This window comes from Panicum hallii, chromosome 9 (assembly GCF_002211085.1).
Source record: "Panicum hallii strain FIL2 chromosome 9, PHallii_v3.1, whole genome shotgun sequence".
Lineage (NCBI taxonomy): Eukaryota > Viridiplantae > Streptophyta > Magnoliopsida > Poales > Poaceae > Panicum > Panicum hallii.
Genome location: NC_038050.1, coordinates 524,121 through 546,572, shown reverse-complemented (window position 1 = coordinate 546,572; position 22,452 = coordinate 524,121). Strand labels below are relative to the sequence as shown.

General features: G+C 44.1%; 5 protein-coding genes across 5 annotated transcripts; 2 read left to right on the top strand and 3 right to left on the bottom strand.

Annotated features, from left to right (window-relative positions):
* The first annotated feature begins 520 nt into the window (after positions 1-520).
* On the top strand, positions 521-2,982 carry LOC112873492 (pentatricopeptide repeat-containing protein At2g35030, mitochondrial-like). The gene has a single exon (XM_025936450.1). It carries the CDS (start codon positions 546-548, stop codon positions 2,673-2,675), a length of 2,130 nt encoding a protein of 709 aa, XP_025792235.1. The 5' UTR covers positions 521-545; the 3' UTR covers positions 2,676-2,982.
* A 150-nt stretch (positions 2,983-3,132) lies between these two features.
* On the top strand, positions 3,133-5,860 carry LOC112873493 (pantoate--beta-alanine ligase-like). The gene is made up of 4 exons (XM_025936451.1): positions 3,133-3,928; positions 4,322-4,435; positions 5,067-5,198; positions 5,517-5,860. The coding sequence occupies exons 1-4, from the start codon at positions 3,347-3,349 to the stop codon at positions 5,637-5,639; spliced, it is 951 nt and encodes a 316-aa protein (XP_025792236.1). The 5' UTR covers positions 3,133-3,346; the 3' UTR covers positions 5,640-5,860.
* An 892-nt stretch (positions 5,861-6,752) lies between these two features.
* LOC112876999 (B2 protein) lies at positions 6,753-9,654 on the bottom strand. The gene is made up of 6 exons (XM_025941191.1): positions 9,436-9,654; positions 8,629-9,251; positions 8,407-8,507; positions 7,751-7,834; positions 7,565-7,675; positions 6,753-7,280 (listed from the first exon to the last, which is right to left on the bottom strand). Exons 2-6 carry the CDS (start codon positions 9,233-9,235, stop codon positions 7,239-7,241), a joined length of 945 nt encoding a protein of 314 aa, XP_025796976.1. The 5' UTR covers positions 9,236-9,251; positions 9,436-9,654; the 3' UTR covers positions 6,753-7,238.
* A 1,723-nt stretch (positions 9,655-11,377) lies between these two features.
* Positions 11,378-17,588, bottom strand: LOC112876940 (putative ATPase N2B). The gene is made up of 14 exons (XM_025941119.1): positions 17,332-17,588; positions 16,671-16,807; positions 16,443-16,576; positions 16,015-16,160; positions 15,766-15,845; positions 15,167-15,424; positions 14,481-14,591; positions 14,209-14,331; positions 13,570-13,691; positions 13,428-13,497; positions 13,068-13,160; positions 12,469-12,596; positions 12,081-12,222; positions 11,378-11,764 (listed from the first exon to the last, which is right to left on the bottom strand). Exons 1-14 carry the CDS (start codon positions 17,510-17,512, stop codon positions 11,624-11,626), a joined length of 1,866 nt encoding a protein of 621 aa, XP_025796904.1. The 5' UTR covers positions 17,513-17,588; the 3' UTR covers positions 11,378-11,623.
* Positions 17,589-21,930: 4,342 nt separating this feature from the next.
* On the bottom strand, positions 21,931-22,451 carry LOC112875367 (uncharacterized protein At5g65660). The gene is made up of 2 exons (XM_025939192.1): positions 22,224-22,451; positions 21,931-22,104 (listed from the first exon to the last, which is right to left on the bottom strand). The coding sequence occupies exons 1-2, from the start codon at positions 22,449-22,451 to the stop codon at positions 21,931-21,933; spliced, it is 402 nt and encodes a 133-aa protein (XP_025794977.1).
* Position 22,452: the final 1 nt, after the last annotated feature.

Sequence of the window (22,452 nt, the reverse complement as noted above, 5' to 3'; positions counted from 1 at the left end):
TATTCTCCCCCTAGATCTGGGCCGCGTAGTGACGATCGGACGGTTCAAAAGCCACCCGAAATTGGATCACGATTGTTAATCGCGACCCAATTTGGGGACATGTTTTAAGGGACACGGGAACACCAAGGTCCATTCTGAAAAATAGCCGCTGCCACTTTGCCTTGTGCCGTTCCGGGCCGCACATATCCGATCCGACGGTGCAAAATCGTCCGAGATCGGATCGCGATTAGTAACCGCGATCCGGCTGGGGGCGTCTTTGAAGATACTCTTTAACTCTAAGGGTTAATCCGAAAAATGGCCGCCGCAGTTACGCCCGAAGCCATTCGGAGCCGCATATAGTCGATCCGACGGTTAAAAGTCATCCAAAACCGGATCGCGATTGTTCTATTTGGACGAAAACTATAACACTAAGGATCTTTTCGCATAATATATCCGTTCACCCAGGCTACCTGCGTCGTTCTGAGCCGGCTAAGTTTACGCCTAACCGAGGATCCGGTTGCAAAATTCTCCGCCAGGCCGCCACCACGCGCGTCGGCGTTCTCCATATGCTTCGCCGCTGCCGCTGCCGGCGCCGGCGCGTCCTTCCTCTCCTCTCCCAATGCTCTAATGTGCGCCGCCGCAGCACCTTCGCCAAGCTACGTCCGCCTCCAAGAAGACGCGCCCATATAGACATTCGTTCTAACAGCGACGACCCGCTCGCCCTCGCGCGGCGCCGCGGCACCACCGCTGGCCGCGCCCTGTTCGAGCTGCCCTTCCAGTGCTCGCTCCTCCGCCTCCATGGAACCGCAGCGGTGCCCCATGCCACGCCACGGCAACCCGCCCACGACGGCGTGTGTTCGACCAGCGAAAACCCCGCCGCACCCGAGCAGCAGCGCGGCGCCGCGGGCACTCGCGCCGTGTTGGAAGAAACGCCGAACCGCGATGCCGTCTCCTACGCCGCCAAGGTAGCCCTCCACCTCCAGCACCGCAACCTGCCGCGCGCAGAGGCGCTCTTCCGTGCGGCGCCCGCGGCTGCTCGGGGGCTCTATCTCGATACCATCATGCTCGACGGGTACGTCAAGGCTGGGCGTGTCGACCGCGCGCGCGAGCTGTTCGACGGAATGTCGGTGAAGAACGTCGTCTCCTGGACTTGCATGGTCTCTGGGTACTGCCGGGCTGGCCGTGTTGGCGAGGCGCGCCGGTTGTTTGATGTGATGCCTGATCGAAATGTCGTTTCGTGGACGGCGATGGTGCAGGGGTACGCAAGCAATGGGATGCTCAGGGAAGCCAGGGAGATGTTTGATCGAATGCCTGAGAGGAATGTGGTCGCTTGGACAGTCATGGTTAAGGCCTACGCTGACAGTGGTCAGATTCAGGAGGCATGGGAACTGTTTGATAGGATGCCCGAGAGGAACTCATATTCTTGGGATGCCATGATTTCTGGTTTTCTCAGTGCTGGAAAAGTGGATGAAGCAGTTCAATTATTTGAGAGGATGCCGCACAGGGATGTGGTTTCTTGGACTACAATGGTCACTGGCTTGGCGAAGAATGGTTTTGTTTGCAGAGCAAGAGAGTTCTTTGATAGGATGCCAGCAAAGGATACTGCAGCATGGAATGCGATGATCACTGCTTATGCCAAAAATGGCCAGCTGAATGAAGCTCAGAGATTATTCAATTCGATGCCTGCAAAAGACCTGGTGACCTGGAATACCGTCATTGAGGCATATTCCAAGAATGAGCGTAAGGATGAAGCTGTAAACGTATTTCTTCTTATGCGCCGCTCAGAGGTATCTCCTAACATCAGTACATTAATCAGTATCCTAGTTATTTCTGAGAGCACAATGGAAGTTAAGCAGATCCATGGGTTGGTTGTCACACTTGGACTCCTGTCAAAAATCGACTTAGGAAATGCTTTGCTCACAATGTACTCGAGAAGTGGAGATTTGCTTTCTGCTTCGCTTGCTTTCAAGAGATTGGAAGTGAAGGACACCATAACATGGACGTCGATAATGCAAGCTTTTGCGAACCATGGCTGTGGTTACCATGCCGTACAGGGCTTTGCTCAGATGTTGAGGCATGGGTATAAGCCCACTTCAACTACCTTTACAGCCATTCTGTCAGCTTGTAGCCATGTTGGCTTGGTCGAGAAAGGTCGCAAGATGTTCAAATCAATTTACCATGTCTTCGGACTAGAACCGACCATTGAGCACTATTCTTGCCTTGTGGACCTTCTAGGTCGAGCAGGGTATGTGAGGGAGGCCAAGGAACTTGTCGACAGTATGCAGCAGGGCATGCGTGATGAAGCCATTCTTGGGACGCTGCTAGGGGCATGTATGATGCATAACGAGATAGAGGTAGCAAGAGAAGTGGGTGAGGATCTTGTCAGATTTGAAACCTCTGATTCAGGACTCTACACACTTCTGGCCAATGTATTTGCGTCACATGGAATGTGGCATGAAACAGCAAATGTGTGGAAGATCATGAGGGGCAGTAAGACGAAGAAGGCGCCTGGTTTTAGTCAGATTGAGGTGGGCATGAGGAATCATGTGTTCTACTCTAGGGATCAAGAGCATCCACAATGTGCTGAAATATATAGAATGCTGAATGACACAGTTATTCCTCAGATGAAGGGTTCACCATGCATGGGATTCTGGGTACCTACTCTCCAGTCTGATCCAACTATTTACCAGGCATAAAGACCACATCATGATGGTGGTGTAATCCATGGTCTATTCGTTGTTGAAACTGGATGTCAACTCATTGTGGATACGTGTAAGAACCTGGTGGAAATTACTTTTGATATCACAAGGAGCTCTGCAGGAAACTCAATTCTTCAATTAATAATGTTGCACACCAATGTGCTAAGCAAGCATCTTCTGAGTAGAGAGCAGAGTGGATGTTAGCACCTGCTTTCTCTTGAGATAGCTTGAAAAATTATTGTAATCCTGCATCTACATAGTGAAAAGAGATCCTTGACCTGAAAAGAAAAAAAGCTTATTGATAGTTTGTCTGACAAAGTGATCAAAGCTGTCCTTGATTTAGTGGATGCAGACGCATATCCACAGGAAGGACCGCAGAGGAACCACTTCGGGAATGTGGTAGCAGCAATTTTAGCATCGAACGATCGATGACGTCGTTATCATGTCCAGAAAGAGTCCACCCTGGCTGCTACTGCCTGCTTTGTTTTTGAATGGTAGCAGAAAGAAAGAAAAATCCTTCCTTTCCCTCCCACTCAGTGCCCGGTCTCGATTCCATTTCCTCACGAGGTCTTTCTTCCCTATCTGCTGGCTCATCCCATTCCCGTTTCTTATCTACAAATTTCGCTTATTTCTCTTGAGTCTGTGCCGTCCGATTCCATTTTACTCCCATGGCGGCGGCGGCGGCGCATGAGCCGGAGGTGATCCGTGACAAGGCAGCGATGCGCGCCTGGTCGCGCCGCCGTCGCGCGGAGGGCAAGACCGTCGCTTTCGTCCCCACCATGGGCTTCCTCCACGACGGCCACCTCTCCCTCGTATCCGCAGCGGTGGCGGCCGCCGCTGGCCCCGTCTCCGTCGTCGTATCCATCTACGTCAACCCCAGTCAGTTCGCCCCCACCGAGGACCTCGCCACCTACCCCTCCGACTTCGCCGGGGACCTACGTAAGCTCGCCGCCACCGGCGCCGTTGCTGCAGTTTTCTGCCCCCCGGACCTCTACATTCGCGGAAGCGCTGGCCACCCAACCGCCAGCGCGTCCGGGGGCGCGGCCTCCTGCCTGGAGGAGGCCGGTGGGCATGCGCACGAGACGTGGATTCGCGTGGAGCAGCTGGAGAAGGGGCTGTGCGGGAGCAGCAGGCCCGTGTTCTTCCGTGGCGTGGCCACCGTGGTCGCCAAGCTGTTCAATATCGTAGAGCCGGGCATCGCTGTGTTCGGGAAGAAGGATTATCAACAGTGGCGCGTCATCTGCCGGATGGTAACTTGTTCGACATTAACATACTACATTGATTCATTTATAATTGGCATCTGTCAGGTTTGTTCAAGTTGTTATATGAATAGAATAAAACAACCTTGATAAGTGAGGGCAAAGTTGGCCACTGAATGATGGTAACTACTATCAGAATAATATTTTTTGCTTCTCTTTGCTGCCCTATTCACCAACTTGACAGCCTTGGACATGATACTATTTAGAGACTACATTTTGCTCCATCCAAAAATCCATTCTGAATTAATGCTTCAGTGGTTAAACTTATTTGATTTCTGTTTTGATGCTTCTCTTCAGTTGCTGCCTCAGATAATGTGTGTTATCTGTTTAGCGCAGAGCAGCAATAGTTGGTTTCTGCTGCTGAGACAAACTTTGTGTTTTCAGGTTCGTGATCTTGATTTCGCCATTGAGATTATTGGCTCAGAAATAGTGCGAGAAGCTGATGGTCTTGCCATGAGCTCCCGCAATGTACACCTATCGTGTGAGGAAAGGGAAAAGGTTTGTCTTTTTCTGAAAAATGGTAGCTTGGTTTTGTAATGATTTTATTTTGACCATGTGTGTTTGTGATTGCTATCACCAAAATACCGACAACCATAGATGTTACTTTCAGTGTTTTAGCATTAGGATTGTCCAGTGTATCCTTCCCCTCCTGGATCAACCTGGTATGGTTGTGCCTGTTTGTTCAGTAGATCTGTGGTCCAGTTTGTTCAGTGCTTTATCTAGTTGGGCTTGGGCCTCACATTACAACTTTTCAGACATTAAGCCTTGTTCAGTTTCTTCTGCAGTTTTTGAACTGGCTCTAGGTAAAAAGTTGAATTGAATCAAAATTTCGGCCATGCAGCAGGAATTACTTGCCGCCGCTGTTTTCCATGTTTCTCCTCTTTTGGTTTGAAGATTAATCAGTTTGTTTGCACAATAATATTTATGTGATTATTATGACGCAATAGGGAGAAGGTTGAGACATAATAATAATTTTATTTATTACTACATGGCAGGGAGCTACATGTTTCCATGTTTCCTAGAAGAAACCGTATTTTCAAGTGTTGATCATTGTATATACTTTTTGTAAATACCTTTTGTTCCTTTCTCAAACAAACATGTCCTTCAATTGTGATGATCTCCTATGTAGGCATTATCCATTAGTAGGTCACTGGTGAATGCTAGAACCTCTGTGCTGAATGGAAACAATCATGGCCAACAAATAAAAGATCAAATAGTGCAGACACTTACAGAAGCTGGCGGTCAGGTTGACTATGTTGAGGTAATGCTCTTGGCCTTTCCTTGGCTGCTCAATCTAACTGTGTTCTTAGACCTTTTATCTCTCTCACAGTTGAGTTATCTACAATCCCATCATGGTCGTTGTTGTTGTTCTCATTGTTTTGTGGTATAATTATTCTGGTTTTGTCCTCGAGAGCCTTTGAAAGCTTCAAGCGTTTATGCTTTGTATCTGGAACAGCAAAATTCTGAAAACCTCTTGTCATTACACTCGACTTGTGGGAAAGGCTGAATGTTTGGTTGATTAGGCCTATGATCAAGTGACCGATAACATGTAAAGAATCTCTCTCTGTTGTGAATGCAGATTGTGGAGCAAGAAAGCCTGACGCCTGTTGAGAGGATCGATTGCCCTGCTGTGATTTGTGTGGCGGCATGGTTTGGGAAGGTGAGGTTGATTGACAATATCGAGATCCAGGCACCATCGTGAGATTTGGAATTCAGATGAGCCTCGAACGAGGATGTGTTCATCCAGGGCGGCTTCTTGTTCTGCACCGATACCAAACAGAGAGAGTGCTGTTGCAGTTTCAGTCCCTGACTTTGTGGCTGGATTAATAATGGTGATGCTGCTCTATGTATAGAGAGCTGCTAGTAGTAGCCAATACGGTCTGACCGCCTAATTTTTACATTTTTATCCCATGCTATGCTATACCTGATTGCGGTGCGTGCGCTGGTCTTGACTTTTGCCCGCACTCACAATATCTGCTGGTGCCTGGCGGGCAGTTGGGGAAGAAGTCCTCGGCCAGTCGGCCAAGAAGCTACTACCCATCCATCATGTCCATGGCCAGTGGCCTCGTCCAGCACGTGCTGGAAATGCTCCTTGTGCTGGGCACTCGCACTAATGGAGACGAGACATTTCGTTATACCTTCTTGGTTTGGTTGGAAAAACAATGAGTAAATGAGCACGTAGGTAGCCAGCCCACTTGTTTTGGCAGGCGGTGCATCTCTGATGCAGTACGGATGTGCTGCTAGTCTGCTGTTGCCCATTCAGAATGAGCTGGAATCAAACTGAAACCTCAAAGGAATGGAGAATGGAAGAAGACTAGTAGTGCATGTATGTATCTTCTGCAGCAGACTGCTTTTACCTCACGTGTTAAGACTGCTTTTACTCGCACTACTAAAGGAATCAGAGAGATGAACGGATGTTGTCAATTCAATCTCTTGTCGCCGTCAAAGCTGCTTTGACACGTCGATTGTTCAACGGCTTACGACTGGGATTCCTGAGCTTTGGAGTGCTGACATTATACCATCCGGCGAGAGCAGCATTCAGCTCAAAAATCAGGAGGCGCCTCACCAGCTGAAATAACATATCGACAGCGCACCACCACCTGTCTCTCCTCACTGACCGAGAGCAGGTGAACCGATGCAATCAACCACCTTATCTGTTGCTCTTGTTTCACACACCAGTTTGGTTGGTGCACCAGCAACCCAAAACCTGCTGCTGGACACAACGTCCACAGGCCACATTATGGCTTTTAGTGTTTAGCCTTCGCAATACCCAAACTGAATCAACCATTAAACATCACAGCATAACATGAACAAGTAGCCAACACTCTCTGACAGTGCAAAAGGGAGCATTAAGGCAAATGCAAAGGAGGTTCAAGGTACAACACCACAAAATACACACTTGGAACGACGACATCATCGGCCCTTACTTTGGGGCGCCATGACGCATGCATCTTAACCATTACACAGTGTACAGGGCCCCATCTTTTGGGGTCCAATTCTGCCCAGGTATACTCACTCTACTAGGACACATAGACAGCAAAACATACACATCTCCAACCCAAGATTGATTCGGTTCAGGACGACGCAACGCAGTACACAGACAGCCTCACAGCTTGCTTTTTTGAGGGGCCTTCCAAGTACCAGGTCTTCTCATTCCTTCCTTCCTTCCTTCCAGGTAGGGAAAATGAAACCAGCAGCAGCTTGCCCTTAAAACAAACAGCATTGCCCAACCACCATCCACAAAACATACAAGGATGATTAATATTTACTTGAAGCTCAAAGTAACCACCTTCCCAACAGCTCAGATGCCTTCCTTCTCGCACAGGTCTAGCAGCGACAAGGTCTGCAAAATTAAATTTCATGGGAATGATTGACATGACCACACTTTTTAGGAGAAAAACAAACTTCTCATCTTCTTATGTTCTAAGAACTTTATCGTAACAGACACCATGCATAACGAAATGTCATCATGTGACCGGCAGAAGGGGATTAACATGCTTGTCTGAAGGCTGATTAGCAGGTGCTGATAAAGTCGCTATGAGTACAACTGCTGATAAAGTCTCATTATGCAAGAGAGCCTTCACTGTATAATTCATGTGCACCGAGCAGTTGGGATAAGCTATATACCTCCGCGATGGAGAGCTCAAGGCGAAACTTTGGGCCATCATAATGATGCAGAACTGGCCTGAAAGAATCCTCTTCCAACGGCTTGCAGAGCTTCCTAATGCGGATCCTCACCTAACATCATGAAGATGTCAGATCATGAACTCAGAAGGAAATGAGAAATAAACATATGCCAAATATTGTCAGTACCTGTGCTGGGAATCTGGATTCACCTTTACACTTCTTATCCTCCCATGCCGTGGGATCAATATTGGACCCACCAAAACTGGCAGCCTAAGCATTTAAAACCAAAATATAATCAGCCACTAGATTTATACTGAAGCATACTTTGAAATTTAAACTTAAAACACAAAGTGTGGAATCAAAGTAGACATTCATTTATTGAAACCAACTAAAATGATGATTCAGTGAGCTAACAGAAATGGGTAAATAACAAAGACTATGGAGCTAGATCTATACCGAAGCACAGCTAGCTGCACACTAAAAGAGTGCAATTCCTGGATGTGGAGTCATCCACCTAAAATGCACTTAGACTTCTTGGTCACATACTCACATATGCTGTAGTATATGGAAAACCAGGATCATACTTTCTAGTTTAATGATTATTTTTAAACATTACCGAATCTTTAGTTAGAAGAAATTACATACAAGGGCACAAGGAAAAGGAAAAGGAAAAGATGAAGGCAAGCTAAAAATAGTCCATCTAGAATAGTAATACTGCATGACAGCCCAACATCAGTTCTTAGATGCATCATTTATTAGCTAGCAATGTCTTATGACAAATAACTGTTAAATAAGGTTAGAGAGGCTTTACAGGCATCAGCAAACCAGATATAGTCACGCACCTCAAATACCCCATGAAGCTGGTGAGTCGTGTAGTTATAGAGGAAAAGAGGCAGCCCAGGAGTAATTGCTCGGACTGAATCCCGATATCTTGCTGGCAACCCTGCAGATGAGCAAAAGATCTTGAGATGCTGTTACCAAAATAAGTTTTTAAGATGATATCAAAAGTTATTTTTTCAGAATAATAAGTCAAATGATTTATGAGAAGAAGTGGTAGCACATACCAAAAAGCTGCCTCTTGAGATCTTCCTGCATGGTATCGTTGTTGCAGACAAAAATGTACCCACCAAGGACTTCATTCCTTGGTAGCATCTCACTCGTCGGCAGTGTCTTGAAGCGCTTGTCAACAGCAGAGTTGCTGTTGGTGTTCCCATTGCTGTTGCTTCCATGGTTGTTGCCACCATTGTTTTTTCCATTGGCCTCTTTGACACTAGGACTGTTGGAATACTTGGTGACCCCAACATTCATCTTGAACGCATTAATATTGCCATTGTTTCCTTTGGGGTACACTGGGTTCATGTTATAACCCATGTTGCGGAAAGAGTTCTTCATGGCAGCTTCATTCATCTTCAGATCATTCATTTTCAGATCCAGGTTCATGAGGCCAAGATTGATGTGATCCATCCTGGGCTCATCGTGGTGGTAGGACATCTTATCCCACTGCTTGACCTCAGGGACGGTGTTCATGCGCGCATAGTCAAGGTCGTTCATCCTCTCGCCCTTGGACTTGGTGATCTCAGCGAGCTTGGAGGTCATGAGCGACCACTGGCGGTCCTCCAGAACCATTGGCTGGCCACGGAGCTCATCTCCAAGATGCCACAGGTTGTCCATATTTCAATCTCTGTACCTATTGCAAAAGGAAATGATTAAGAAACGTCATCTCAGCATAAAAAGGAAAGATGCCCCGAGCTTCAAGGCAGGGCGGATCCATCATAGGACTAACTGGATTCAGATCCGAATACAAATAGTTTTGTTAGGGTTTGGGGTGCTCCGTCTCGCACAGCAGAAGGAAAGAGAAGGGGCGGGCATACCTGGAGGATGCGCTCGTCGCCGGCAAAGGGCTGGGCGAAGACAAATGGCGCCGCCGCTCGCCCAGTCGTCGCCGCCAGGGAAGGAAGAGCAAGGGAGGAGAGAGTCCGAGAGAAGGGAAAGGTCCTGAGCCTAGGGAGGAGATGAACCTGAGGCTCTCAGCGGAGGGCTGTCGGTCCCAATGAGCCGAGCTCGAGCGAGCCTGACCACCTAAAGCTGAGGAACGCGAGCCGAGGTCGATCTGAGCGCGAGATCAAGTACTGCTGGTATGAGTTTTATAGATATTAAATTTTATTAAATCATATGCTATATCACCAAATTTGCTAACGTATCAGAGTCATTATGAGAAGCAAGAAGGGGAAGTTTTATAAGATATGAGAAGAGTTTCATCCACATGACACTCATCCGGTCATCCAGTTCGGTTACGAAGTTCACAATTTTCGTAACAGTGCAATGAAACTATGCACTGCGATTGGCCTAAAAGATGCATTTTAATTTGATAAATAAAAAAAAAGCATATCTGAACATTTAACTTTATTTCTTCTATTTTTTATTTCTCCACTGTGATGTACAAGTACTAGGTTGGAGTTTAGATTAGACACTAGAATTTTTGTCAAGGTTGCACTTTGGTTGACGCTTCAGTGTCTGACGTATCGCTCTTTTTATGATTGAACAGAATGTATTGAAATACTACTATATAAATTTTTTGAGTCTTTCTCCTAGTGGCCGTCCTGAATCGCTCGCTGCCTTTAGCAAAAAAAAAGAAAAAAAAAGGGCCGCCTTCGATCATGCATGTAATACTTGCCTTTGGTAGTTTTTTCAAGGAAAAAAAATTGGGACACCAGACGTACGCTGTGGCATCCATCATGTGCTTGTTTGCAGCTAGCGACCGCCCAAGCTGCTGCATCGAACAACGGCAAACGGCCGCGCACCTATGTAGTAGTGTATTGGTATACTACTGTACGTACGTATTCGATTCCATCTGTCAGAAAATACAGACCAATAAATGCATGCGCACATGAGGTTGTTCTCTCCTGCCTTTCTGTTCGAAATTTGAATTTTGAATCGCATATATATATATATATATATATATATATATATATATAGGCTATGGCTTGTCCTGTATATATGCTGTATCTGCTAAATATATGCTAAACTCATTCAGTACAGCCACTTCCTGGGAGATTCTTGCCCAGCTAGATCACATAAGAAAATCATTTTTTTAATAAAGAATCATTGAGAGGTATCTTTCTCTGAAGAGTGCATGCAAGGTTCCATGCAGAACAAAACAATCCAAGATGATAAGCATAGGGAGCACGCATCTGATGGCTCACTAATTAAGCACCGGTACTGAAACCTTCTCATCTTCTCCTCTCCTAACTTTTTCTCTTCCTCAGTTTATTAATTAACCCCTTTACAGTACATTGGATTAAGATTAGATTAGATGGGACTAATATGCTAATTATAGTAGTAGCAAGTTGCACGAGCTGAAAGACATGTAGTGATAATCAAGTGTAGGTCACATGGAGACACCATGTGCGCCCAGCATCGATCTACGTACGTATGCCCTTTACACTTGTTAGTACAAAAAAGAAAACTGAAAAAAAAAGGTACATAAAAAATCTTCAAGGGATGCTCTAACTCGATCACATGAGAGAGCTGAGCCTGATCAAGTCCCCATTGACCGCCCATGCACGGTCCTTGGTTCCATTCATGGCCGGTGCCGGCAACACGTGAAGGGTGTAAGTACTTCATCTACCAGAGAGCTAGGAATTCTGCGAGGGCACGAGGAAACAGGAAGAATCCGATATATGGCTCTCTCCTAGGATCCATCCATTCTACGTATTGTTTGAAGGAAAATTTTGCTGCTGGTGTATGATTAGTTTCCATCGATCAGGAAACTAATCATATACCAACAACTGTATTTCTTCAATGAGATCTGCATTTCTTCATCTAAGCAAGCAACGAAAGGGCTCTGTTCTGCCTTCACAGAGCCACGAGACGACGGGCTGTGCCCCCATATACATGTTTTATGCCACGGGAGTTTCTTTCTGTGATTACTCTTATCATTTACATGGGCGCTGGGTATCAGCATTGCTATCGTTTCAGATTTGCCCTTATTAACTGTCGTCGTTCCGGCGAACCAACAACTTAACTATGGTACATCCAGTAAGAGCTGCCTGCCTCTTGTCAGACCGATGGAGCACACTGAGAAACACAAGTCCTATTGTTGCTTGCTACAGCAGGAGCAGCCTGCAGTTGGAAGGAGGGATGGGCATGCTGCACACGCTCCAGATACAGTGGGGTCTGCATCTCGATAAGCCGAGATATCTGCAAAAACAAGATGCGCCATCAGATTCGATTAAACTTCTAAGACAAACAAGGCCCAGCGAAATAGGCATGCCGTTATAGCACTGCGCCTAGATCATCGTGACTTGTGAGCTAGATATATTTCCCTAGATGAGATGAGCCTCAACTTGCCGTTGAGCTTTCTCAGCAGGACAATAACTCTAGTCTAAATACAACTTTTCAGCAGTACTCATGAATTATCTCAAGCAACTACAACTTTTCAGCTTTACTCATGAATTATTTCGAGGAACTAGCAACTATTCATATATAACAAGTCAAAGAAAAGTGCATCACTTACCGCCCTGCGGAACGCAAACATCTCTTCTTGACCAGACAATATTGCCACAAGCCCACAAGTAGAAGGCCTCAAGCCAACATTGCCTTCTGCTAAAACATCCCTCCTTAGCTTTGTCCCCTCGGCCTCAGTTTCAAATTGAAAACTGCATAACATGACATCCATGTGAAAATTCATTCTCAGTCCCAGTTAGATTCTAGAAAAATGTTCTATATTTATTTTTTAATGTTGCAGACGAGCAGAAACATTTCTGCCGCAACCACAGCTCAACCAAGTAACCAACATATGTGGCAAAGCTCATTGAACCTTTGAACCATATTTCCAGTTCATGGTCTTTGAGATTTACAAAAAAAAAGGGCTTAACATGGTAAGGGAAGGGTTACTGAATTACCTCTCTAAATCAAAAAGGGGTCCTTCCTCAGTTCCTTGGAAAAGATCATCAATGGATGAGGCAGCTAGGCATACAAGACGGCAGTGATGATTGTACAGCTCATCAATAAGGGTGATAAACCTTCTTGCCTAAATGAATCATGATATTAGCAAAGGTAGAGAAAAACAACCATATACTGCTTCAGTAAGATAGAGAGTCCCATATACTGCTTCAGTAAGATAGAGAGTACTAACTAATGCTGACTGCATACCAATTTAAATGGCTACAGTAAACTGAACAAATGGAACTTTTCTGTTTTCAATGTTGTAATATTCCTTAAAAGCTCTCCAGCTCAAATCGGCCTGTTCTATCTATCATTCCATCCTTCTGTATTAATTTCTAGATTTCCAATGTGGCACATAATTTAGAACAGCACTTTGTTTTTTTCCACATTTCACTTTGTTATACTTCTAAAGGCTCCAGGCTGCCAGTAGCATTTCAATTTTCATGCCCACTAACAAAACAAGGACTCAGCCTCGATTTCTAGATTCACATTCCCTTGCACCTATCACCCTGACCAAACAGACTGAAAGCAGAAAAATCAGTGCGAGAAGAAATACCTTATCACGGATCTTCATACTCATAGCTGGAATTTCTGATATGAAAATAGTATGGTAGTTCCTGGCTATTGCTATATAATCTGCAGCTCCGACCTGACAAATTAAGTACAGAGTGACTAATGCATTAGAAAAAGTGCTACTATGCTCTCAGGATAACAAAAAGGAGCTACTATAATTATATGATCAGCTATTTTTCCCATGTAGTAACATTACAATTCAGTTCAAAATTCAAGAGTAAAAGAGGTTTACAAAACAAAGGTACTATCTCAACTTCTAAAAATGAAGTAAAATAACATGTTTGTTTTTTATCCATCCAGCAGAAATATTAGACAGATATGAAACAAGAGAGTGAGATATTACTGGGCGACCACATAGATACTCGAAGTCAAATCTTGCCACACCATTACAGCTTTGAGGAATCTCAATAGATCTGTCCACAAGCGATTGAAGTTAATCTAGTTTATTTTCACTGGTGCACAGATGCTTTCTGCAATGGATATACCTTCCAAACATTACCGGAATGGTGACAGAAATGGTGTCTCCTCCTATTTGGTTAGTTATGTCATGCCACATAGCCTCATACATGCTGTAAGTATCAGAAGTAACAGGCCAAAAATAGTGAACCTGCCAACAAGTTAGAGAATATTTAGTTTTTATATCAAGATAAAACATCCGAGAATAATAAAATATAACAGGTGATAAGTAAACCTGCAGCTGCAGGGGTTCAGAAGAGAACATATATGACTAACTTATAAATAGGAAACAGATCACCTTATATAAAGACCCCCAATTTAGCTTATTATATATTAGGATTTGATACCAGCTAAAAAAACTCAATTTAAGCCATTAAACACACTTCATAGCTCAAAACTTATGCCATCACCACTAAGGCTAGATAACAATGAGATGAATATATTCTTCAGGACCAGTAAACACCAGGTTTATCTCTAAAAAAGCAGGAAAATTATCCATGTGTTTCATTGATATCCTACATTGCTAAAATGTCAAGAGACTGCATTGTCCCCTCATCCACCTGGGATCAAATCATAGGATTCACTGAAGTGCTTGCCAACTCCTTAATTGAATGCTGGTGCTCCCAGCCAAATTTCAGAACGTAAATAAAGAACAATTGGAAGTAGACCTGAGTTGAGCCCTCTGTTGGAATTAGGCGACGATAATCCTTTTCAGTTCCCACAAGAATCTTATTGCAATTTTCATCTAATTTTGATAATAACTCCAGGAAGATGTCCCTTTGCATCCCATCCTGCAAAACCAACAGAAAAAAGAACGAAAAGATCAAAATGTAGCATTACAGAATTTAACTTCAAAAGGTTTTGAGAAATGATAATACAGCTAATCCATAAAGTAGAGAAAGAAGGAAAACCAATAATAATCATTTGACGAAGGACTTGCCTGATTGAGATCTTCGGGTGCTTTATTACTAGTTGCTACCAGTACAGTCCCTGTGTTTAACAATCTGCTTAGAATGCCAGACAGGGCCACAACTGCGAATACATCAATAGTCTGCACAAATGCACCCGTTCAGTGTATTTAAAAAAGCCCTAGGTAGCAGAGCATTAACTATGATAACTAAGTGCTTTCCACTGTTCCATAAGCTTAAATTATTATAATACAGCAGAGAGAGGTATATGCATGAGTATAAACAAAAAAAAGAGCTTAGCTAACATCTCATAGTATTGCACGAGAGCAAGATTAAGTGTATAATTCGCCAGTAATGCATTAATTTCATCATTGACATGTTGAATCTAGAATGCTAGGTCATGCTGGCATAAGGAACCAATGTTTTTTTCCCTCGAACACGCAAGAGAGCTGCATTTAATATTAGTATAGAAGAAAATGGATACAACTCCACAATGCAAGTCCACCCTGTGAAAAAATTAGAACATTCGCACCACAAACAAATGGAAAAACATGATCAACTAGCCTATACCATCCTAGTTTTTTTGTTACCTACTTCCCCAACTCTGTAAGTAATCCAATAGACAAGCTACTAAGTGCAATGAAAGAAATGCCAATCCTCTTAGTCAGCAAAAAGAAGGAGAAAGACTTCAATCCTTGACACTTCACAGTTTAGGCACCTGTATCTCATCAAAGCATAGAATGCTTGCTCCGGTTTTATTTGCTTGTCTATCAACCAAAAACTTGTCAGCAACAGCCAAAAGGATATGCTTTTGCTGTGTCTCTTGTTTGTACTTCTCTTCCCCGATCAGCCACTCCTTAATTTTTGCATCAAAAGGGAGGCTTGATATCCAGCTGAAAGCACTTGACTGAACAGATTTGTCATCATCACGTCTCTTCCATACATCATGCATATGATCGTGTATTTCAAGCATGGCCTGCATCAAAGAGTACCTCCAATTTTATGCAAATCTTAGCCAGCACAACTACGAAGTAAAATTATTTGTCTCGAACACTCCATGGAGTTAATTTATAGGATTATCAGATTATGTTATTGCCGACTTGCCAAGCCACACTTGTTGAACTTTGTTCAGATAGACGTGCATGTGCACAGGTATGCTACTACAAGTCCCAACAGGTAACAGATAGAGTTGAGATAGTATCGACACGTATTGTTAGCCATCTTCAATCAGATAAGTTGTTCTTAAGGTACAATATCTATATCAGGTTAAGATTGAATGACAACAGTCATAAGTATTTCTAAACAGTAGAAATTTACCTCATGGAAGTGAAACCTCCTCCTGTGTTTGATAACACCTTCAGTTGCCCCATAGAACATGTCCATCAGCATTGTCTTCCCTATGTACAGGTAGTTCCTTGAGATTCGTATAAGTGGTAGATAATAGTCATTCAGAAAACATAAAATATTATCACGGTAAATAACTCGTGGTAGTTTTCACTTTTCACAAAAGAATGTAGTAGATATTGCTTATTTTCAGCGTTCATGTATATGATTAAGGTAACTTACCACTTCCAACATTTCCATAGAGATACAATCCTTTAGGAGCAACAGGAGAAACTGGTCTCTGGCCCACCAGTTTATCTAATTTCTTCTCTCGGTTCAGGTATGAGACCCACTTACCAACTCCAGGTTCTATATTTCCTCTTCTTCTCCTGGTTTTATTCAACAAAATACAGGTTAAAAATAAATAAATACAGCATATTCAGTTCATATATAGAGCAAACTTAACATCTGACATGCTTAGTTATATTGTAATGCTTTTCACTATTAATATTCTTGCAGAAATGGAGTGATGATGATGATGATGATGATGGGACTCCCATCAAACATCAATGAATGATAACAACAATAGAACTGCATGAGAAATGATAACAGAACTCCCATCAATGAATGATAAAAACATTAGAACTGCATGGTGGCTTACTAACTATTACCGTGTAACCAACTTGTCAAGAAATCCCCTTTTCTCATCTATCCACACACCATCACGCTGCTTATCTTCAGCTTCTTCAACAAGAAGCCTTCGCCTCTCTTTCTCCCTGCTATTCTCCCATATGTACAGCTGCGCCTGAACTTTACATAAGTTAGAAGTGATATAGTTACTTTACAGAACAAAACACAACGAGGTATTGACTAATGAGAAGAAGCAACACGCGGCTTACATGGTAATCCTCCATTTCCATCTCATATTGTTGGAGTCTTCTGAGTAAGTTGTCTAACTCGGAAGCTACATTTTCCTGGTAGCTGTCATAAGTGAGTTTCCCTTGGCTTACTAGATTCCTATATAGCGTAAGGGGACCTTGAGATAAAACACAAGAGTATGAGAAGCCAAACAATTAATCTGGAAAAGAAAATGAGAAGCCAAAATTTGAAGTGGAGAAAGATGTTACGGTGACATTTGAGATGAAATTACCCTTTTGTATCATCATGTTGAATGGAGTAGCCCAAATAGGTGCAGATTTGGTAGAGGGAAGGTATGACAAGACTAGTTAGCTAAAGTGTATTGAGGCATGTGGTGGTTGAAAACCCCCCAACACTGGTCATCAGAAGAAATCATTACAAGGTTTGAGTTGCACTGAGACACAGTGGAAGATTGTAATCAAAATCACAAGAAATCATTACAAGGTTCTAGTATCATATGAAATGCAGCAGTTACTTGGAACCAATTTGTCCGTCCGGCCTAGGATGAAATTCGGAATCGCTAAAGCCGTGGGGATGCCGGCCGGCTTGGTGGTGTAGTGTATAATTCAACGATCGAGCAATCGATCAGCAGGAGAGTTTGCTAGCTGAAGCAAGGGGAGGGTCAGATGACGAGGTGCCTACCTGGCCTGCGGCCGTGCTCGGAATCCGAAGAAGGGCCGTCTCCCGCCGCGTCGTGGAGGCGACGGAGGAGCCCCGCGGAAGGCAAGGTGCGCGGCGCGGTTCCGCAGAGGGCGGCGGCGGCAGCGTACGCGAGGGATCGGCGGGAGGCGCAGGCATGTAGGTGTAGCCGCCGGAGTATCATCGCTGGCGGGTCCCCGGTGCGGCGAAGCGGCGGGCGGGGAGAGGTGGCGGGTTCCGGTCCGGTGTACTTACTTGTAATAACTGCGGAGGGGGCTGGCCTTGTCGGGTGACGCGGCCTCCTTCCTCACCGCGGACGCTTGGGCTCTCGCTAGCCCGCTAGGGAAAGTAGGCGGGTGGTGGAAGACGAGACTTGGACCGGGCGGCCCATGATGTGACGATGTAAACGGAACTTTTTTTAAAAAAGGATTAAAAAAATTAAAATTCGAAAAAGGGGAGCCGGATGGGGGAAATTAGGAAAATGGGTGCTTCCCGCCCACTGAACGGGCGGGTAGCGTGGGGCCGGGGACCTCCCGCCCAACCAGCGGGCGGGATGTCCCCCGAAGGCCTCTTCGCAAATAATTTTTTCGCGGAGAGGTCCCTGAGAGGGCATCTCGCCCAACCAAAGGGCAGGATGTTGTGCTTAGGGGCATTCCGCCCTTTGGTTGGGCGGGAGGTCCCCCCATGGGCTATATAAGCCCCAACCTGCCCCGAAAATTCCATTTTATCCAGCAAAAATCAGAAAAAAGAGAAAGAGAGGAGAGGAAGAGAGAAGAGAAAGCGGCGAAGCCCTGTCCACACGTCGATTTGGAGGTATATTCTCATTCTAGCCGTATAAGTACTTGAAAATGACTATAATTTAGGAAATATTTCTTAGAGTAGTTATGTTTTGAATAGTTTTTAGTATTTTCATTTATTTTTAGTATAATTTATAATCTGAATAGTTTAGAATCTATAAAATATAATCTGAAATTTAGGATCGTCGTTCGTTGTGTATTAATATGTAGTATAACTAGTTTATTAATGATTGATAGATATGTCTTCCGAGAGGGGTATTTTCAGTATATATTACGGAGAAGGAAATGTGATTTATGGGCCGAATGGGGTAGATTTAAGTGAATTCAACTGTGCGATTAGAGGAATTACCAGGCCGCACGAGAGAACATTTGAATCCCTATGCAACTGGTTAATGAGGGGATTAAGAATTAATCAGGAGACACACACTGTGAGTGTTCAATGCGTCATAAATCGTACCACTCACGCTTTGATCTGGGAGCTGATGCCACTTGCAAGCAACGAGGACTGGTTAACTTATCTGCAAAATACAAGTCATTGGCAATGGCCACTGGTACTCCTTGTCAGTGTGCAACAAAACCCTTTGATAAACATTGAAGCTGCTCCGGGGGATGAAAATATTGATGAAGAAGTTGAGGAGGCAAACATTGAGGCAGGTGGCACCGAAGCACCTCAATGTGTGGCTGATGAGGGGGAGAACATACCCTTTATTGTTGAACAGCTGCAAGACGAAGAACGTGAATTGGATGAAGCAATGAATGCCGATTCGTCTGATGATGATGATGATGTGCCTCAAGATTGGGTAAGCAGTGACTTCAGTTATCTTGTCGTAGATGACGGATCTAGCTGGCATTCGGATTGCAGGAAGAATGAAATTATCCAGGGTGCAAGGTACCATTCAATTGAAGAGGTGAAGGAAGCTGTTAAGTGCTGGTCTCTCTCTTATGCGAGAGTTTAAGACAGTGGAGTGCAAATCTCGTAAGTACGATGTGGTATGTGCGAAGGATGGCTGTCCATGGCGGGTGCATGCCTACAAGGTATCTCCTAAAGATAGGGCGCGACATGGCATGAGACGTCAAACTCCTGTAAAGGAGTGCATTCTCAAGTTCGATGGAACTTGTTGTTGCTCATGCATGAGGCCCAAGTTGCTGCACTTACCTTGTTCTCATGTAATGGCTGCTTGTGCGGATATTGGACATCCTGTCGATATATATGTTTCACATTACTTCAGAAAGGAGACAATTGCTAGCACCTGGCAGTATGAGATCTATGGGTTCCGTTTGGTTGGATCGTTCACTGAGACAGCGAATCCTGTTATCTATATTCCAGACCCAAGATCATCACGGGTTAAGAGAGGACGCCGTCAGTCACGGCGTATTCGTAATGATATGGATGAGTCAGAGCTCCGTCCGAGGATACAACGCTGCAGTGCATGTAATCAGATTGGACACACGTATAAACGTTGTCCAACCAATGATGCTGGCCCCAGTTGTGCTGAAGCTGGCCCTACAGGTGATGCTACAGATGGAAGACCTCCGGTTGCATCAAGAAGTGGGAGACGTCGCCAATCGAGTGCTAGTACGTCATCAGGCATCATTTAGTTGTAATTTTATTTAAACGTTGTTTGCTCATATGTAATATTTGCTGCGTTCAGATTCTATCAGACCTAGATACGTATTTGTAATATTTGCCGCATTGACTGAAGACACAATATTTGAATTCATGTATTTGTAATATTTGTAATGTTCATTATCATATTATTTTATTTTAAATGGCTTCATGTATTGTACTATCGTAATATTTAGATTCTACGTTGCAAACGTTATCGTTTAACTATCTTCGTACGAGTTTTAGATACCGTAATATTCTTTGGAAAAATGGACCAGGACCATAAGATTATAGGTTTTAGAACTTTATAGGTTTTAGAACTTTGACTATATATTAGATATTAAATAATATCACATTAGAGAATAACAATAGATTTTAATTAGAAAAGGGTTATAATTAGGTTTAGTTAACATTTCAAATTTGAAAAATTCAAGACAAAAGAAGTTAAATTTACATCAAATTTGAGTTTGAAACTTTGCACAAAGGTACCTAGAGTTTATAGAATAGTCATACCAAACTTCATAAACAACAAAGCATGAAATCCTAAAGTTAAACATAAACTTTCCTTAATCTTAATTTTAAAATAGGGGTAAAAGTATTTTGTTTCAAACTAAACTCCATTAACAAAAGTTATAGAGTTTGAAATCTAGTTTCTAACAAAACTAGTTTTGCTATTTTTGGATTTTTCTGTGAACTGTTACGAATTTTGAAAGCCAGAAAACACACACACATGAAATAGCAGTGCACCAAGGCGGGAGGCATCCCGCCCAGTGGCCGGACGGGAAGCCTGCTTCAGGGACCTCTTCGCGAATAAAAAAATTTTCTTATTCGCGAAGAGGTCCCTGGAATTTTTTTTTGAGCATCCCGCCCTATGGTTGGGCGGGAGGCTGCTTTCCGCCCTTTCAGCGGGCGGGAGCCACCCATTTGTCTAAATTTCTCCGACTGGCACCCCTTTTTCGAATTTTGTTTTTTTTAATCCCCTTTTTACAAAAAACTCGATGTAAACGGGCCTCCATGTCGGCCGTGTGTGCTGGCCTGTTGGGCCAATCTAAGCTGCCTTGCCCAGATCCAATAACGAAGATTTCAGCGATGGAAAAAGTTATTATTTTTACCTTCTGAACTTTGGCCGAATCCGAATTTGCTCCCAGATAAGAAATCGTCTGGATTTCTCAGACTCGCGATACCGGGCAAATGATTTTCCTGCTTGATTTCTCTCGGTGGTTTTTCTTTTTTTTTCTTTTATATTTATTTTGGCTAAATCTTTAAAAATTATAGTAAATTACAAAAGGAAAATCAAAAAATGGAAAATCCAATTTTGTTAGACTCTAGATCTATGCAGTGAACAGTAATTTATTAAAGGAATTATTATACTTTTAGATATATATATATATTTTTCTATAATTAATTCATAGATATATTCTCATCGAGTTCATGGAAAATGAAAGCTGGTCGGTCGGATGGGGGGCGTACGGACGGGGACATGCATGTCGACGGTCGGCCATCGCTGTTCCGTTCAGGCATTCGCCGTGCCAGTACTGCGCCACAGCTGCTGCTGCACTAGCTGATGATGGCCCCATCCATCGGAGACTGACGGAAGCACTCCCTCAGTGGCCGTCCATCATGTTAGGCCGCTGTCCCCTCCCTTTATCATCCTTTTTTGTTTTGATCGCGTACATTTTAATTTCTTGTTGGAGCGAGTTATTAGTAATTGGCTAGTAGGAGCTAGGACAATAAGCTATCCTTGCTTTGCTCTTACCAAGATAGGCTGCCCCCTAGGTACTGTATGGGGTTCCTTTTACGTACATACGTGCACGGCACCAGCAAAGCAGATTCAACTCCCTTCAACGTTTCCAGTCCAGCTGCTTACCTGGGAGCCTCACAAATCCCGTGGTGAATGACCTTCATGGCAGTATTCGTTCACAAACACTGATCCACGATCAAAATCGATAAAAGGCAGTAGTAGTTTAGAAAGCTCTCAGAACCACCCTTACCACGAGCTCTTGACTCTGGATTGCGCAGCCTCAGCCCTCAAGGATATAGCATTCAACAAGCTTGTTAGAACAAATCGTCCTTGCATAGCAGCACAAGGGAGACGACCGAATGTTCAGAATAGCAAAATCTATTAACACGCATATATACACCCGACCCGACCCGCCCGCCAATCCTAGATCACTAACGGCTAAGTGTGCTTTCATGTACTCATGTACAGATACAGATGGTCTCATGAACCGAACATTTGGTTTCCAACGCGGCTTCAGTCTTCTCTGCTTCAGGCAAACACATCTCGTGTGGGCACGGCCTCGCGAAGAATTTGGGGACCCTGTCCCCGGGCATAATGACAGGCAAACCACACTCTTTCCCCATTTTCTCCAGCTGCAAACAACACACGCATACAGGATCATTCTTAGCTCTCAAGTTTACAAGATATGAAGATTCCAGGTCTGCAGGAAGATGCTAAGATGAGAAATTGCATAGAGAGCGCTACTACCTACCTTGTGATCAGAAGCTGTCTTGCTTGGCGATGACCCGATGGAGATCACGGTATGCTCGCCCTCTTGGAACATGGCAGGATGCCGAGACCGGAGGAGGGACCGGAGCTTGTCCCAGTGGTAGCAGCATGAGAACATTCCACTGAGGGAGAAGATCACAAGAAGCAACAGCGCAGTTCCCAAGGGAAACCCCACCGTCGGCCTAGAGGAATGCTCGATCGGCACCGTCATG